The sequence below is a fragment of the Podarcis filfolensis genome (assembly GCF_964270895.1).
Source record: "Podarcis filfolensis genome assembly, chromosome: 10".
NCBI lineage: Eukaryota > Metazoa > Chordata > Lepidosauria > Squamata > Lacertidae > Podarcis > Podarcis filfolensis.
In genome coordinates this window covers 58,612,149-58,630,195 of record NC_139612.1, presented here as the reverse complement: position 1 = coordinate 58,630,195, position 18,047 = coordinate 58,612,149, and the positions used below count along the sequence as shown (strand labels likewise).

Below are 18,047 nucleotides of genomic sequence, written 5' to 3'. Positions count from 1 at the left end.
AAAAGCAGAAAGACAAGCAGAAACCTATTATCGGTAAGCGGAACTCTTTTCCTGCTTTTGTTTTCTGTCCCTGCCTTTGTTACCTTGGGGTCCATCTTGCACTTCTTGCACACTTTGACAACTGTGACTTTAGAGAAGAGGTGGCAACTCTCTCTCCCCACCTCTCCAGAGGCACACAGCCATCGATAGCACCTTCGTTTCTTCATGTGCGGCAGTCTTGGGAACGCAGCATAACAATTGCATGCTCCTGCAGCACCATGAGACATAGTATGAGTCAGTGAGGAAAGCACCTCATTGCATTACTTTTTAAAGACGTTTCATTCTTTCAGTTGGGCAGAAACAGAGGATTCCCCCAGTGTCCCAGCTCACCTGTTCAGCAGGGGAATTCCCAAATTCTTCCCCACTGAGCCCACACCTGCCCGTCTTCAGGAAGGGGAAACGGCATTGGCTAAAACAGCTGAGCCCACAGCCAATGCACCCATTATAAGGAAGCACCAGATTCTCACTCTGCATGTGTTCTCTAGAGAACATCTGCAGGGCTTCTTCATTTCCTTAGCAATCACATGAACAGAGATCAGGTCTAACTTACTCCCGTCTGCACAGGGTTGCAAACTGAACAAACCAAATCAAATCTCTTATCTGCCATCAACTCAACAGGTCACTTTAAGCAATCTGCTTCTTCTCAGCCTCACAACGTATTTTGCTGTTTTCCATGTACAATACCCAACTGGAGAGGCATTTAAATCCTAGCTCCACATTGGTGATGCCAGTGTTGCCACTGTCACCTGAGAACAGGAGGCTAGCCGAAGAAGAAGAAGAGGAGTTTGGACTTGATATCCCGCCTTTCACTCCCCTTAAGGAGCTTCAAAGCGGCTAACACTCTCCTTTCCCTTCCTCCCCCATAACAAACACTCTGTGAGGTGAGTGGGGCTGAGAGACTTCAGAGAAGTGTGACTCGCCCAAAGTCACCCAGCAGCTGCATGTGGAGGAGCAGAGACGCGAACCCAGTTCCCCAGATTACGAGTCCACCGCTCCGAGGATGCACAAGCAGATTTCACATACAGTGGTACCTTGGGTTACATACGCTTCAGGTTACACACTCCGCTAACCCAGAAATAGTGCTTCAGGTTAAGAACTTTGCTTCAGGTTGAGAACAGAAATCATGCTCCGGCGGCGGGAGGCCCCATTAGCTAAAGTGGTGCTTCAGGTTAAGTACAGTTTCAGATTAAGAACGGCCCTCCAGGACAAATTAAGTACTTAACCCGAGGTACCACTGTACACTCCTTCCTTCCCTACCACTTCCTGCCTCCAAAACGCCGGCTGCCTCATCCTTTTGCAGATTAGCACTCCCACCTTGCTTGCCTGCTGCAATGATTCAGGCAGTTTCATTGCAGTTTTTAGAACTGTTTTCAAACTAAGTTTCCAGAGCAGATAGCGTTAAATAAAGTATAAGGCATGGCAGGCCAACTTTGGGCATTTTTAAAGTAACTTGCTGCTACTTTGAAGTCTGTGGGTGACAGCTGTTGCATTAGAAGAGTTTCATTATTATTACCGTATGTCACACCTTGGAGGGAATGCCTCTTCCAATATATTGCTTTATGTGAACATTCGTTTATTTTCAAAGTATTTATTTATGCCATTTTTATTCTGTCCATCAACTAAGTCCTTCAGGCAGTTTATAAAACTTATAAATCAATAAAATGCAATCCACTGACAAAAAGGGGGGAAGTTTACCCCACCCACCCAGTCATTAGCCATTTACTTCCTGTGCCCCCTCCAAGAAGCGGAAGATGGTATATGTGAGTCTCCTCCCCATTTTATCCTCACAACAGCCCTGTAAGGTAGGTTAGGCTGAAAGATGGCATCTGGCCCAAAGTCTTTGGCTTCATGGCTTTGTGGGGATTTTAACCTGGGTCTCCTTAGGCCTAGTCTAACCCAGACTTCCCCATGTCTTGGTGCCCACTGGATGTTGCTGGACTACAGCTCCCATTCTCCTTGACCACTGGCCATGTTGGCTGCAGAGTCCAAAACTTTTGGATAGCGTCAAGTTCAGGAAGGCTGCTCTAACCATTACACCACACTGGCCATAACTGTGAGTGTGACACCTAAAAACGGGTATTCTGGCTCACCTCACCATTACTGCAATAAACTATGCAAACTGATGCAGAATTATCTGATTAATCATATGTTTGGTCATCTATTTATTTATTTTAAAAATTATATACCTCTATATCATGTAAAAATATAGCAAGGCAGTTTACAACAATAAAACATAGAAACCCTTGGGAAGTTAAAAGCAGACATCAGTTAAGCACTGTGGAAGGACGGATTCTTAATTGACTGCAGAGGCCTGGCGGAGCAGGAAAGTTTTCAGCAGGCATTTAAAACTTGGCCCAGAAGTTCAAAGCTCCCGCGATCAGAAGGCTGCCTTGAAGCGCGCCATAGTCCGAATAACCCGGCGCATTGGACGGGAGGCGGCGGGCAAATCGCTTCTTGGAAAGCTTGTTCTCAGAAGCGCCGAGCAGCGCCTTGGCTGGACGTCGCTGAATCAGAAATGCGTAATCCCCGACGCCGCCCCGCTGCCAGCACTTCTTCTCTAGACCAAGGTACAACTCGTGGGAAAGGCCCGCTCGGGAAAAGGGCCCGTGCCGCTTTAAAAAGCGGGATTTGGAGGGGAGGAGCGCACCACGAAAAGCGGCGCGAGGAGGAAGTGAAGTCAGTCTCGCGGTGGCGAATCCGCTGCTCGGAGCGGAGCGGACGAAAAAAGAAAGAGAGCGAGCGAGCGAGCGAGCAAGCAGGCGGCGGGGCTGCGGGACCTGAGCTGGGCAGAGCCGCTTTGCATGGTGAGTGGCTTCGGAGAAGCGGGGTTTCCCGCCTCTCCCGCGCCCCGCTTTGGAGAGCCCCTCTTTCCCCGACGCGCGCGCGAGGGTGTGGTCGCAATGGGGGGCTTTGCTGGCGGCCGGTTGGCAGCGCCCCCTCCCTCACCCCCCACCCCTCGCCGAAAAATCTCCGGCCTAAAAAGAGAGTCAAAAATGCTTGGGAATGTTGAGAAGGCACTGACTGGAATCGCCCTCCTCCCCGCGCTTCCCCCACTAGTTCTGCCATAGGCGAGACCCGCTTGCTTGATGTTCTGGAGGCGCTTCCTCGTGGCTTTTCCCCCTCTCTGTGTGCGCAACCCAATTCTGTGGCAGTAGCATATACTTGTTCCAAATGTTGCTCTTCGTTTTCAATAGCCGTGGCAAGACTATTAGCCCGCAGGAAAGTATTGCCGAAGGGAACGCGCCGTTTTCTTAAAGCATTCGCTCCTTGTCTAGTCTTCCCTTCCTGAGGGCTTTTGTGTGCGCGCTTTTGAGGGAGACTCCTCGAAGAGCCATGAAAAGACAGAGGACAGCCGATTAATTCTGTTTATTCTTCTGTTTTTAGCATTGGGTGGGTGCGGTTGCTCTTTCTGGGTTTCCCGCCTCGTGTTTTCTTGCGCGGTTTTCCTATTTTTTCTCCCATTTGGAGGTATTTGCAGGACACGCGCACGTCCCAGGCAGACGTTGCCCAAAAAATTCCCCACTGGGGTGTCCGGAAATAACCGTGGTTGTGAATGGTGGTCAGGGGTAGGGCAGGCCTCGGGGCGCCTTGTCGGCTCCTTGACTGGGCAGGCCGAGCTGGGGGAACAAGAGGCCTCTTTGGCTGCTTGAGAGATGCCCACAGTGGCATGTTCAGCCAGGACCTTGGGCTTTGGGGGCTCCCTTCATGGGGCAAAGTTCCCTGCTGCCAGTACCCCTCTCCCTGCAAGCATGCATGGAGCAGGAAAGTCAGCAGCCAGGAGATGCAGAAACAGCAGCTGCCGCAACTTGTTTACTTTCCTTGGTTGGGTCCAGAGGGAGAACCCTGTATGGCTGTGGTGCCCTGGCTGCATTTGCCAGATGCAGGCAGGAGGATGTACTGCAGGTCCTGTAGATCTGGGGTCCCCAATCTTTCTAGCCCAAAAGCACTTTTGGAAATCTAAGAAACAGACATGAGCATGAAAAAAAATACCCATTTCGCATAAGCTGCCAAAACAAGCAAAAACATTTGCACTGCCTCAAAATAAATAAAACCTCCCCCTTTAATATGTATTTATATATAAAATAGGGAGTTGCAGGGGGCCGTGGCAAGTGTTATCGGGGTGTCTTTTGGGTGCCCTTGGGAACCCCAGCTCTAGACATCGTTGAACTGTATTTTTTTTACAATAATTTTTATTCGTTTCCAAATCCAAAATACACCTCGTTATATCTATATCAAATCACAATACCAAATCAAATACCCAATTGTATAATTTTGGTGCCCCCACCCCCCGCATGCTAGAATTACAGGTTTTTTTAAAAAAAATCTGCTTCCAAAGTCTGTCTTAATCCAGTTGTGTTCCAATCATAATTACTCTATAATCCATTCAGCAGCTGCAACGTTTATAACTTCTATTTGTATTAACACATTCAATAATTTATTAGTCCATAAATGAAGATCTATATCCTTTTGCTACTGCGTGTAGTAATTCTTTGTCCATAATTTTTCTTCTTTCTTTGCCAAATGTTAATCCATTTGTCCAGAAAGTCCCATGTCGCTCCAGTTTTTCTCTCTACTTTCTTTTCTCAATTGTAGTTGCAGTATAAATACATCAGCCTAGAAATTAGGTTTTGTTTATATAACTTTTTTAAAAAAATTATTGTGGCAGGCAATGTGTGTGTGTAGGAAGAGCTTGAATATTGGAAGCACAGTTCATCTCATGCATCCTCTCACTTTCTGTTCCCACCTGCCCCAGATTCCTAGTGGTGCAAGGCCACCTTGTATCATCAAGAGTGGAATGGGGTGAGACATTACATCACAATCACATTCCTGAAAGCAGTGTTATACTTTACCCATAGGGTTGAATGGCAACAATTGACTCACTTTACCTTAAGATAAAATGGGACACAGCTGGAGGGAGGTGACACTGAGCTTTTTCTCCAAATCAAGCTTCATCTTAATGTTTAGGCCCAAGCTTGATCTTAATGTTCATGTCCTCAGTCACACCTAAATGTGACAACGTTGGGAACGAGCATTTCTGTAGCTAAAGTACCTCAGAGCCTGCCAAGATTACTGGGAGGCAAGGGAGTTCTAGGCATTTTCCCAGCTTCACTTGCTACCAATGCATGTGTCATATTCAGTCCCTGCTTCTCATAACAACAGCTGCAGAAGCCTCAGTGATGAATAGGTTTGTCAAGGAATTAGGAAGAGTGGTCCTGCAACTGCCTTTCTTTCCCATCCACCATAGAGGCCATAAGTGGTTGCTTGGGGTCTGAAGTGTGTGATATGGCGCTTGTTTCTCTAAAATGCAGGTAAGCAGCGTTAGGAAAGGATTTCTTTCACCTTGCTAATATTTTAAAGGGGTAAGTGCCGAAGAATACACACAAGTGTTTTGGACCTGATTCAGGTTGCATGTATTCTACTTTTGTGTTACGATTTTGAACAGTGCTGAGTTTGCTCACTTTTCAGAGCGTGATAATATTCTTGTATGCATTTGGATTTGATAGTGGGTTTCACAGAAGTATAGCTTGCATGCAGAAGTACATCATTTTTGCAGCCAGTCTGCGGTGGAAGTATCCTCACCACATTTTGGTTGGAGGAAACCAGTAGTTTTCAGCAGAAGCCAGATTTTTACCACTTTGATAGTCTGGCCTTTGTATTAAGTCACAAAGCCACATTTTCTTCCTCTACCCACCACCCCATCCCCAAAATTTTTTTTAAAGCATGAAACAAACATGCACATAAGGCACTTGAAATAAAAAACCAATGTAGACAGCATGCCTGATGCACTAGAGAGGGAGCTGTTGTGTTTGATTTGGAGACTGTATGTTTCATTACAAGAGCAAATGTGAGGAAAATCGAGCTCACCCCTGCAGCAGAACCTCCTCACGTTTGCTCATGATTGGAGGAAATGGCCTCCTTTTCCAAAGTGAATTTGGGTCTAACTTCAACCTTGGAATATTATTCTTTTTATTAATAATAATCTTTTTGGCCAGTGACCCATTGAGTAAATTGAGAAGCCTCAATTATATTTCCCTTTTGCCACTGTGGTTGGAGGCAGGTGTGTCTTGCAAGAAGCTTCTTCTGGAGCCAGGGGGTGAGAATAGAGGCCATAACCCATAGGATAAGGTTGCCAGACGTCCCTGTTTCCCAGGGACAGTCCCCAGGTTCACAAATCAGTCCCCATACAAAATCCGTTGAAGTTGAAAAGTGTCCCTGGATTCATTGGAAAAAATCTGGTAACCTTACCATAGGAACTTCGTGCTTGTGTGAATTATTTGCACACATGTGTGCTCCTGTTACCCTCTGAATATCTGGAGTCTCCTGTGGGTTTGGATAAGATTGGTCTCTGTGACATTTGGAACAGTGAGACTTTTTTCAGCATCTACTTTCTATATCTCTTATCTCTTTCTCCACCACCACCTATCTTTAGGTGCGCAGCTGACAATTAAACTACCTGAGGGGGAAAAGAAACGTTTTGCAAGTTGGCAACACGTGAGCTGTTCAGGCTGTCTGTCCACTGCGCAGACACCTCCCCGCATTTGGCAGGCTTCACTCAATGGTTCACAAGGGTAGGTCTCTTTCCTGTGAGCAATTAACTCTGTGCTATTGAGCGTGTGAGTAGACACTGTGAATGTAATCATAAATGAAAACAACACTGCAAGCCCCCTAAATCACACTCTAGAGTCAGTGTTAGAAACTCAGATATAAGGACCCAGGTGGGTCCTTAAACCAGGGTTACAGTTGCCAAAATGGAATGTTTAGTCCCATTTAGGGGCCAGATAGCTCAAAAGCATATTTTTCAATACAGTGGTACCTCGGGTTAAGTACTTAATTCGTTCTGGAGGTCCGTTCTTAACCTGAAACTGTTCTTAACCTGAAGCACCACTTTAGCTAATGGGGCCTCCTGCTGCTGCCGCGCCATCGGAGCACGATTTCTGTTCTCATCCTGAAGCAAAGTTCTTAACCTGAAGCACTATTTCTGGGTTAGCGGAGTCTGTAACCTGAAGCGTATGTAACCCGAGGTACCACTGTACAACTCTTGGGTTCCTGGATTTCATTCTCATTGTGCAGATAAAATATCACTGATGGAATTCTACAGGATGTGTCGTTAGTGTGTGAAAACAGGCAGGATCCAAGGATCCTCAGACATGCGCCTCCAGATGGTGGAGACGTCAGACGCCATGCTGGCTCCTAGCTTCACTTGGTCACAAGTGACCGATACCCAGGTGAAAAATGAGCCTGGCATATGGGAAATTTGAAACTCTGCTAGAGGTGCAAGATAATTCCCACAAGCAACAGGAATAAAAAGGGCTCTTGTCAAACCTACATCCCAGATACTTAGCAGCTGGAAACTTGAACAGACAATGAGAACTGCTAAAAATAAAATAAAATAATCATACCCAACTAAAGGAATTAAGGGGTATTATCACCAAAGACCTCATTCTTACTATTGGAGTTTGAGGTGAGCAAGCAATCAGTGTAAATAATTGCCCACAAAGCAAAAAAATTAAAAGGGAGCACATCCAATATTAATAGATGCCAGCTAGTATTCTGCTTTTCATCTTGACCAAAAAAGTCCACCTAGAGAACTACTGTCATTCACTCCTGCTTCCGGAAGTACAATGTTTTGTGTTTCCTGGAACTTGGGAGCTGAGAATTTGATGTTGACAGCTACTTCCTTAATAAATATGACCTTTGCAACATGAGTCATTTTTTTAGGTTGTTGACTTGAACATATGTTTTTTTCATGGCTGTGACGATGATATTATGATGACTGTTGTCCTTATATAATTGACACCCTTCATATCTTTACTTGGCGATTCAAGCGCGTACCAGAAAGTTTAGGGTGAGATTCACCTAATGTGTCCCATCAGCAGAAGCCCCCCCCCCCCCGCCCAGGATTTCTGCTTTCACAGTGGGACTTCTCCCCTCTCTCCTCTCCTTGCCCACCCCCTGAAATTACCGTATTCCATCTGACAGGCTGAACTGCTTGTGCTGATGGAACATTTCTCTTAAAACAGTGTTGAATTCTTTCCTGAGGTTTCAGCAGTTAAAGTAGTCGCCCTAGTGCAACAGGTCTACTTTTAAAAAAGGAAGTGACTTTTTGTGGTTAGGAAAGTGATGGAGCAGTGTAGTCAAACGTATGGGATGAATGAATCAGTAATGCAAAGGCATTTATCTTCCCTTGCATTTTGAAAATTCAGTTTCTTTGGCATCTTTCTTTGGAGCCTTATATAAATTTGATTTCTGAGTGTTTATTGTGCCTTCTCTCCCCCCACAAAAAAGTTGGGGTTTTTTGTATCCCCTTGCCAATCTATGAATTACCGTATTTTTCGCCCTATAGGACGCACTTTTCCCCCTCCAAAAATGAAGGGGAAATGTGTGTGCATCCTATGGGGTGAATGCAGGCTTTCGCTGAAGCCTGGAGAGCGAGAGGGGTCGGTGTGCACCGACCCCTCTCGCTCTCCAGGCTTCAGGAGAGCCCCAGCGCCAGCCCCACAAGGTCAGGGAACAGAGGGAGGCGGAACGCCGCCATCCCGCTGTCTCCCGAAGTGGTTTGGAGGCTGACGGCGGGGAGACCCCGCCGCCAGCCCCACAAGCTCCGGGGACAGAGGGGAGGCGCAGCGCGTCTTCCCGCTGTCCCCGGACCTGATCTGAAGGCGGGCGGCGGGGAGAAGAGCGCTTCTCCCCGCTGCCTGCTCCGCAAGCTCCAGGGACAGCTGGGAGGCGCAGCGCGTCTTCCTGCTGTCCCCGGACCTGGTCTGAAGGCGGGCTGCGGGGAGGAGAGCGCTTCTCCCCGCTGCCGGCCCCACAAGCGCCTGGGGGGGGAATAAATTTTTTTTTCTTTATTTCCCCCCAAAAAAACTTGGTGCGTCCTATGGGCCGGTGCGTCCTATGGGGCAAAAAATACGGTAAATACTTTGGTGTATTTTGCAACCTTTGCAACTAAAGCTATTTCACTTTCCCAGTTCTGACAAATGTCTGCACTGTTTTGTATTGGAAGTTTGGTGGCAATCCCTAGGTGGCACCAGTAAACATTGCAATCATTTTATAGTTCGGTTACAGAGGTTCTGTTATCTCCATTTAACCAATTAAGCTTTTTTCTCATACTCGACCAACATTTTCTCTGCACACATTGCATTCAGTATAGGATTGCTCCTAATTTTTGTACAACATAATACGTTTTGTGATTGCCCCCGCATGCAAAAATGAAAACAAACAGATTGCCCAAAGCTTTGAACTTTATGGCTTCATTTAAAGTTCACTGCAGGCTCTGTGAAGCATAGAATCTACAGTATTGCCACAGATTAATATATGCAGCCTGGGATTTGGACTGGGAACTCAGAGTAGGAGTAGGAGTAATAATTCATTTATAATTGCTTCCCATGGAGCATCCCAAAGGGATTTACAGTATATTAAAAGCATGTATAAAACAGTCACACAGATTGCGTGGCAGCCATACCTTAGCCAACAGTACTGCAGCTTGCTTTGCTTAAGGCAGGTGTGGAGAGGCTGTAGCCCTCCAGGTGATGTTGGTTTCCACCTCCCATCAAGCCCGGCCACCATGGCTGATAGTTGTGAATCAGGGCAGCCACTGGTCGCTTGCAGTAGGTGATAAGTGACACACCACTCTCCTTGGCTTTTGACACCTGAGATGTATGCTTTTTGGACCCACCTTCTGTGGTTGTAAGTGGCTTTAAACTGTATTTAACATGGTGCTTTAGTTGTTGCAACCCAAGCTGGGACTTGGAGTGGTGGGCAGGCAGGTCATAAACTGGTTATAATAAGAAGAATACATTTCCAGTCGTTAGTGGATAATTGGAGCCTGAGCCGCAGACCGATACTTATTTCCTGTGGTTTTTATTGCCAAGTTAAAACAATTTGGTCTGCCGTAGTGATTTCCTACTCCTTTGAGGTTTCCCCTTTGGAGTTTATTGTTCAGCGTCCCCACTTCCTTCGTACTCTGCTTTCATTCTCCTTGTCTGAGCTAGGCTTAATTGTGCTTAAACTGCTAAGCAAAGAGCAGCAAGATTTGCAGCCGAGTGTGCAGGCAGACATTGAGGGATGGTAAAAGAAAAAAGAAAGTGCAATAATCCAGTGTGGAAGTTACCACCTACCTGGGTAGTAAATATACATAGGAATGCCCTGCATATATATTTAAATTAAATTCAAACAAACTTGGAGTGTTTATTGGAAATTATTTTAATTTGAGTACATGGAAGTAGTTAAGCTAATGACAGCTTGACTGCAAGCATTGATTTTCATTGTTACAATTTAAGTGGGGAGAAAAGGAAAGCGCTGAGGCCTCCTGACACTAATTTTAGCTTGTGAAAAAGCTGTTTATTTCAGGCATAGGCAAACTTGGCTCTCCAGATGTTTTGAGACTACAACTCCCTAGCTAACAGGACCTGTGGCCAGGGATGATGGGAATTGTAATCCCAAAACATCTGTAGGGCCAAGTTTGCCTGTGGCTGGTTTATTTGTTACGTTGGCATACATCCCATAGCAGTAATCAACCTGAAAAAATAATTTTATGGATAATAATAATTCAGGGTATTTTCCATTAAAGAAATAAATCATTGAAAACATTTCCATCCCATGTAACATCAGTGACTTTGTTGTCTGGCTGCATTGAACATCTGGAAATTATGCATGAAAGGGAGCGTGCAGATATATTAATTAAGCCAGCCCAAGGTGTTGTAGTTTGGAGATGAAAAGCTTTGGGGTTCCTGATAGCAGGGGTGGGGCAGAGTAAATCATTCCCAGCATTTGCTTACGATTGGTCCATCTATCCCGGTATTGGTTCCTCTGTCTGCCCCCAAGCCTTGGGCTACCTGAAAGCCCTTAACTTTTTACAACTGAGTCCTGGGCCATTTCCTTTTTTGAGAATGATTTTCCACATCATTTTCACCACTGCATCCAGGCAGTGTCCCAGGGACTGCACAGCCTTTCCTGATTCAGATGTTATGGAGAAATATGGTTGAGTGTGATGAGCACACTGATGGCACCTTGCCCTGAAACTCATAATGAACACTCCCAATGGCTTCGTGTAGATATTAAATAGCACTGGAGATAAGAGAGTCCCCCTGTGGCGTAGCTGCCAGGAAGCCAAAAGGCACTCTTCCGATGCTACTCTCTGGACTCGGTCCTGAAGTACGGTTGCAGCCCCCAATTTTCATTCCCTGGAGCCAGTCCAGGAGGTTGCTGATGAGAGATCAAGAAGCTGGAGCAAGGTCGCACTCCCCCTGTCTGCAAAGGTCCTCAGAGTATGCTTGCACCTGCCCCACCACAGACCTCTTCACTACCTTCCCCCAAAAGAGGAAGTGTTTGCAACTGGTCAGTAGTTGTTCCAGCCCAGAGCTGGTTTCTTCAGGAGCTGTTGCCTGTTTCAATGCAGCAGGGACCATCCCATCACACAGTGAAGTGTCAAATAAACACATTTTAATAAAACCCATTCATCATCAGCGAAAACACCAGCAAATATATGCAAATAAAATATCTTGAGAAGTTCTGACCTTTCCCCCAGTCCGCAGAAATATATAAAATTTTGGTGTGAAATAGCTGTCAAGGAGGCCTCTGTGTTCTTCAGATGGTAATTGCTGGGCATATACTGGCCAGCTTGAGCTGCAGAGAGAGAATTTACCAAGAGATGAAAAGAAATCACATGCAATTCTTCTTTTGCAGGTAGAAGCCCTGTGATTTCCGAAGATTACGAGTAACCTGGCTTCAGCATCAACGATGGACCAGGTTGGATCAAAAATTATTTTCAAATAATTGTATCGTCTGAAGAAACGTTGAGTTGTTTGTCCAAGAAAAGTTATTTTTGAGTCACCTTTTCTTGAAGCCCCTACCCCCTTTCCCCCTAAAAGTGTTCAGCAGAACAAAGTTAGGAGCAGCCTGTGGCTCTCACTCACCCCTGAGCCATGTAGAGACATAGGGAATCCCTGCTTAGGTGTGGAGGTCCCCGTCTCTTCCAAGTTCTCAAAGTTTACCAATTGCTGCAGTGCACAAGCACAGATCCCATATGTTTAGATAAGTGTTTTCTTGTGGAAAGCAGTGACCTTGTAAGGTAGCTCAGAATCACTTGAGAATTCAGTCCCGATAGCTGGCTTTGATTGTGCATGCACAACTAAGCGGGACCATTTCCAGAAGAGTAGCTGTGTTAATCTGTTGCAACAAAAAACAGCAAAGAGGCTTGCGGCACCTTAAAAGACTGGCCGGTTTATTATGGCATAAGCTTCCACAGACATCGCCTGATGAAATGGACTGCAGTCCACGAAAACTAATGCTGGCACAAGGCTCAGTCAGGCTGGTCCTTCATCTCATTTTTCAGACATCAAGTGTGAATTAAAAGATGCCAAGATCGCCTTATTAGCAATGGTGTGATGGTGATTCGAAGACAAGGGCAGAGTTGAAAAAGAAATGCACTACAACAGAGTTACAAAATAACTGCCCCTGGGACACAAGAAACCATACTTGGCTCTCACTCTGGAGAGTTTGACAGTGCCTGGTATTTTTAGTATCTTAAGAGCTGCTAACTTCCCCTTTTTTGTATTTAAATATAAACTGATATTCTCCGGTTTCACAGGGTAAGATTATAGATATGCATAACCCCTGGATCAAGATGATAAAGGATTTCATGCACTAGAACTGCTATTATAAATATTTTTAAATAAGCATTAAATGAAGTTGGCTGCATGCTTGTCTATCATAAATAATACCTGTTCTGTTTCTCTCTCCCCTCCCATCATAGGGTGATTATAATAGCCCCTTTCAGGAGGCACAGCTAACCAAGATTCTCCTCTACTCCTTCCTGGAGAAGTCTTCCGACTGTGCTTTTGCTTCAGAGCTTTGTGCTTTGAAAAACCAGTTGGTTTCAGAGCAGGACGATGATGACGAGCTCCAGACAGATGGCAACAGATTTGGGCAACCTGAGGACAGTAGGTATTTTATCTTGAGCAAACAAGATAAAATTTGTTTGTTTGTTTGTTTGATACCCTGGCTTTTCCCTCAGTGCAGGACCCAAGGCTGCTGACAGCATGAATTTAAACAGACAAAACTACAAATATGCAATAAATATAAATATTTTAAGAACAGTTAAATAAATAAAACTATTAAAAATAGCTCTGCTGACAGTTATGGCCATTTAAAAGCACACATGCAAAAACATACATTATTATCCTTTCTTTTCTGCAAGCAGCTCAGAGCAGTGTACCCCTTGCACACACAATTCTCTCAGTAGCCCTGTGATGTAGATTAGGCTGAGAGGCAGTGGCTGCCCTAAGGTTTCCTAGCAAGCTCTGTGGCAGGGATTTGAACCCTGGCCATAAATTCAGTGCTGTAACCACCATGCTACGGTGGACACTTGTAGCAAATCCTCTGTGCTGCCCTCCTCAGCTGTCTGTTTGGAACCTAACTTCAACCTTGGGCACATCCAGTGCATTTTTAAAACACATGACTTCCCCCAAAGAATCTAGGGAACTGTAGTTTGTAAAGGGCCCTGTGAGTGGGAAACTACGGTTCTCAGGATTCTTTCGGGGAAGTCCTGCTTTAAATGAGTGCTGGGTAGTGCTTTACCTATGTGGTGTGGATATGCCCCTTATTTATTTGAACAATTTATATACCACTTAGCTACAGTAGTCTTTCAGTGATTTTTTTTTCAAAGGTGCAATACAAAGAATAACAACCAGTTTTCACTAAAAAACGAAACATCAGTTAAAATGCCTGCTGGAATAAAAAAGCCTTCAGTAGGCCCTGGAAGTTCAGAGAGGAAGAGTGAGCAGAGAATTCCATTCTGTTTAATCTTTTTTCAGTCATATATCCAAATTCAGATGAAGAGGAAATTTTCCGGATTATTGGAGCTCAACTGGCTGAAATCGGAGATCAGCTGGCTGCCGAGATTGACCCATCGCTCATACAGAATCTTGTGCGGCAGTTTATGGCGAAGAACATGTCCAAAGAGGTGATTGAGAGGAATGAAATCTAAGGCTTACTTCAGAGTTTCATCTACCATGATAAGTGAAATCCTGGATCCAAATAACTGCTGTGCGGTTTTTCTGGGAACCCTTGCAAAGTCCATGTTTCTGTTGCAGAGGTGACTTGGTGAATGGGATGTATAATAATTACTTCAGCTTTACTGTTGGGACTGAGGAACATAAAATTGGAGTTGGGAGAGAGAGTTCAGGCATGTTTTGCTGTGGATTCTCTTACAATCTCGTGAGCTAAAAGGCAGTGATTTCTACTTCAGGAACGCAGGGATATGTCTTCTTCTTGGACAGAGGACAACAAGGCATTCAGCTTCATTTCCATAGCTGAAATTTCTGTCCACCAGCAACAGGCTAGACTTGTAGTCTTGCAGCCAACTTAGCTGCAAAATTGGCACTGGGGCACAAGAGTGTTCCACGAAGCAGGCGAGTCCAAGGCTTGCTCCCACTGCTTCCCTTGGGGTGATTTTTTAAAAGTCCCTCCCCCTAAAAGATAGAATCATAGAATTATAGAGTTGGGAGGGACCATGAGGATATCTAGCCCAACCCCCTGCAAAGCAGGAATCTTTTTATCCAACATGGGGCTTGAATCTACATCCCTGAGATGGAAAGTCTCATGCTCTGCCAACTGAGCTATGTCACCAGACTTCCATTATGTATGTCGAGGGTGTTCTCATAAAAGCAGCCTCCCCATATGTGTGATGAAGCAGGCACAACCTTACAAACAGAACATCATTTTTCACTGGAGGAGAATCTTGATTCTCTGACTGTAATCTGTAATAGTACTTCTGTTGTGGTGGGAGCATGTTTTAAAGAAAATTTAAAACATGGAAGAGGTACAGCCGTTGTTTTTTCATCTATTGGTGAGAATTGTTTTAAAGGGAATTACTTGTCCGTTAAGCAAAGGAGTGCCTACTAACTACGGATGTTGGAGGTGTGGAGCGAGCAAAGCAAAATTGACCCATGTTGTGGTTCATTTGGCCGGGGGCGGGGTTGGTTGTTTTCATTTATGTAGAAGGTGTATTTCCATTTTGATCTCCCCCACAATAAATTGCATTAGGTTACTCACCAGAAATATGGCTATAAATGGAGAAGGCTGCCATTATTTTAAAGTGGGTGGCCAATGCATGATTATAAAAAAGTAGAATGCAACTTAATGCCACTCAAACTTCAGTGGTAAAGGCCTATAAACAGTTGACACCTGCAAATTATAATCTAAAAGTATTTTGTTTTCTTTGAGGAGTTACTTTGCTATTGACATATTATTGGATTGTTGAATTTTGAAATCCGTACATAAATGAACCCATGTATAATTTAGAATTTTTTTTTAAATTAATCTATCGTTGGTGGATGTTAATGATTGTTACACTGATCTTTGATGTTTGGAACTATTGTAATATAAACAGCAAAGGAGCAAAACAAAGATCTGCCAAATGCCTTGCGGTGTGTGGGGACAAGGAGGAAGAGAAAATAGGTTTTATTTGTGAGGGATTGGAGTAGAGAGGAACAGAAGGGCAGCATTTCAAAGAGGTACATTTTTCCCCTCTCTTTTTTTTAGGCAATAACCAATCACCTGTCTCAAGTAGTGAAGGAAGTTGTGCGAAGGATGCCTTTGGAAATGGAGCAGGAGAGAGCCATGCTAGTAGTAGCTATGGTTTTAGCCAAAAAAGTAGCAAACACTGTGCCATCTCTTCTACAACAAGTGTTCAGCACAACCGTGAACTACATCAACCAGAACCTCCGTGATTATGTGAACAACTTGGAACCTGAGGTGATATAAAATAAAATCCAGATGTTGCTATTTAATTATCTCCATGCCCAGTGAATAATTCAGCCCTACTTTGGAAGCTAGGGGGAAAAGGAGTGGTTATTCAGCCCGTGTGAAATGTTGTAGGAAAGGAGTTTGTTGGGTCCCTGATTTTACATCATGTGTGAATAGGATGCACAACAGGCCCATGCACAAGTGGTGCTGCTTGTGGCCAGAGACAAAACAATGGGGCATGACTTCTGTACAGTCTCCCCATCTTGCATCCTCACATGCAAGAGGCAGTCACTGCAGTTCAAGTGACACATTCTAGCCAGACAGAAGGACTTGAGGGTGCCCACGGGGGAAATGGACTGGCGGAAATCCTGAGGGCCTGAAGTTCCATACGTTTCCTCTGTTAGGATGAGGAAATTGAGCATTTTTTACTCTGTTTGGTGTGTTAGCCTTTCCAAGATCACCAAATTTTGGGGGCTTGCAAACCAGAGAAAACATTGTTAGCAACACACAGAGAGGCCCCTGAAGCTTGTTTCATCAACTGCAGGATTTCAGTTGCAGCAGGGAGGAGTCAGGGAAGGCTGCTGTAGGCACATGTGTGTCCAGAGATGCCATGTTGGCAATATGTATTCTGACTTGTGAACCTGCCTTCAGTTGGACCCTAAAGGATGGGCTGGGGAAACCCAGCCAGATGGGCGGGGTATAAAGAATAAATTATTATTATTATTATTATTATTATTATTCATACATGCAGGGCATGTATGAAAGAAAAAGCCTTTTGGCGTTCACTTGCTTGGGAAATACCTAAATATGTGGACCATTGAATATAACTGTAGTGGACTGAACATAACTCCCTCTTTTCTTTCTCTTCTAGAGGTGAATGAAGGGAACACAACATGTCTACCTTTAAGAAATCTTTTTTTTTTTTTAACCAGGAAACAGTTATAAGGAACTGTTTTAAGCTTTGCTTGCAATTTTTACCAATAGTAATTAGTTCCATTGTGCTGCTTACCTTGCTTTAAAGTATGAATTATGAATGACATTTTTTTTCTACTTGAAATACTTGGTCCTGCTCTACATCTCAGGAGGCAAGTGGCTATTTTTCTTGGGGTCATGGCGGGAGCAGTCCGTCATTCCTTGCAAATGACAAGCTTGGAGCAAAAGGTAGATGTTCTGTTCTGCCAGTTGCCAACTGGATTGGAGTGTTTGGGATCACTTATAAAACTACAAAGCCTTAATGAGCAATAGCAGGTGCTCCAACCCATCTAAGGACATCACTCTTGGGCATCAGTGAAAGGAATTGCACTAATGTGAAAAAAAACCTTAGCTGGGGGAACAGTGCTGGCTATGTATGCTGCTATTGCCCCATGGTACCTAGCCTTGGAGCAGCTTCATCTTTCCAGTTGTCTTGGAAACTGGCTCTAAAGAGCCAGGTGTTGTCCAGTTTTTAGCAGATCATTGTTAATTCAAGTAGTTGATATATGTAGTTGTGTTGCTGTTTGTAAAATTTCAAAAATGAAAATTGTTTCCTGTTTTCTTTTTACATTAGGCAGCAAATTTTACAGCAGAGGTGGTTAACCTGTTGCCCTGGTAGCATGTGTTTCTGGACTCATCAGTGCCACCCAACAAGCCCAAATGAGTAGGAATGCTGTGGCCACAGGTCACCCACTCTTGCTTTAAATGAAGCTGCCTTGTGATGTCCAATAAAAATCCCTTAAGGTTGCTTGATTGGTGGGTTCTGCTCTGTCATGCAAGTGTTTTATTTGCACTTGGGAATTTCCAGCTCATAATAGATGAGGTAGCCCTGGGCTCTTTCTTTGTAAACTTGCCAGCTGTTGGTATCGCTTTATAAATCTCTTGACATAGTTGCAAGCGGGAGGGGGGGTGTCTTTATGTGTGTGGATTGCTGGCCTTCTCCTTACACCACCAGCTAAATTTGAAAAGGTGTGTCATCCCCCCACCCTATTGGACCACACCCTATAATTCTGAATAAAATTTTGATTCAGCATTAGGGGTTGAGAAAGTGTACACAGGGTGTATGTGGGAGTACTGCCTTAATAGTTCTCAATTTTAGCCAAATTTACTTGACTTGGAAAAAAGTAAAATGTAGTTCAACTATGGACTAATTTGGAATTTTTGAAATGTGTATTCCACGAGGAGTTCCAAGAAGTCCAACAGTAAAACATGGCTCTTTTTATTAAGGAAAGGAAAGGTTAGCCTATGGAGCTAAAATTGCTTTTTTATTTCTTTCACTTCAGCTCTTT

At 44.5% G+C, this 18,047-nt stretch overlaps 1 protein-coding gene across 5 annotated transcripts; it reads left to right on the top strand.

Moving 5' to 3' along the window:
• Positions 1-2,335: 2,335 nt before the first annotated feature.
• Positions 2,336-17,305, top strand: BID (BH3 interacting domain death agonist; the record flags this gene model as incomplete). 5 transcript variants are annotated; one of them, XM_083573203.1, is made up of 6 exons in its annotated part: positions 2,346-2,843; positions 11,725-11,787; positions 12,794-12,980; positions 13,854-14,002; positions 15,583-15,795; positions 16,658-17,305. In XM_083573203.1, exons 2-6 carry the CDS (start codon positions 11,779-11,781, stop codon positions 16,661-16,663), a joined length of 564 nt encoding a protein of 187 aa, XP_083429329.1. In that variant the 5' UTR covers positions 2,346-2,843; positions 11,725-11,778. The 5 variants fall into 5 exon arrangements, with proteins under 5 accessions (XP_083429327.1, XP_083429325.1, XP_083429329.1 ...); XM_083573201.1 differs by lacking the exon at positions 16,658-17,305 and having other exon boundaries at positions 2,336-2,843; positions 11,729-11,787; positions 15,583-15,804; XM_083573199.1 differs by lacking the exon at positions 16,658-17,305 and having other exon boundaries at positions 2,339-2,843; positions 15,583-15,804.
• Positions 17,306-18,047: the final 742 nt, after the last annotated feature.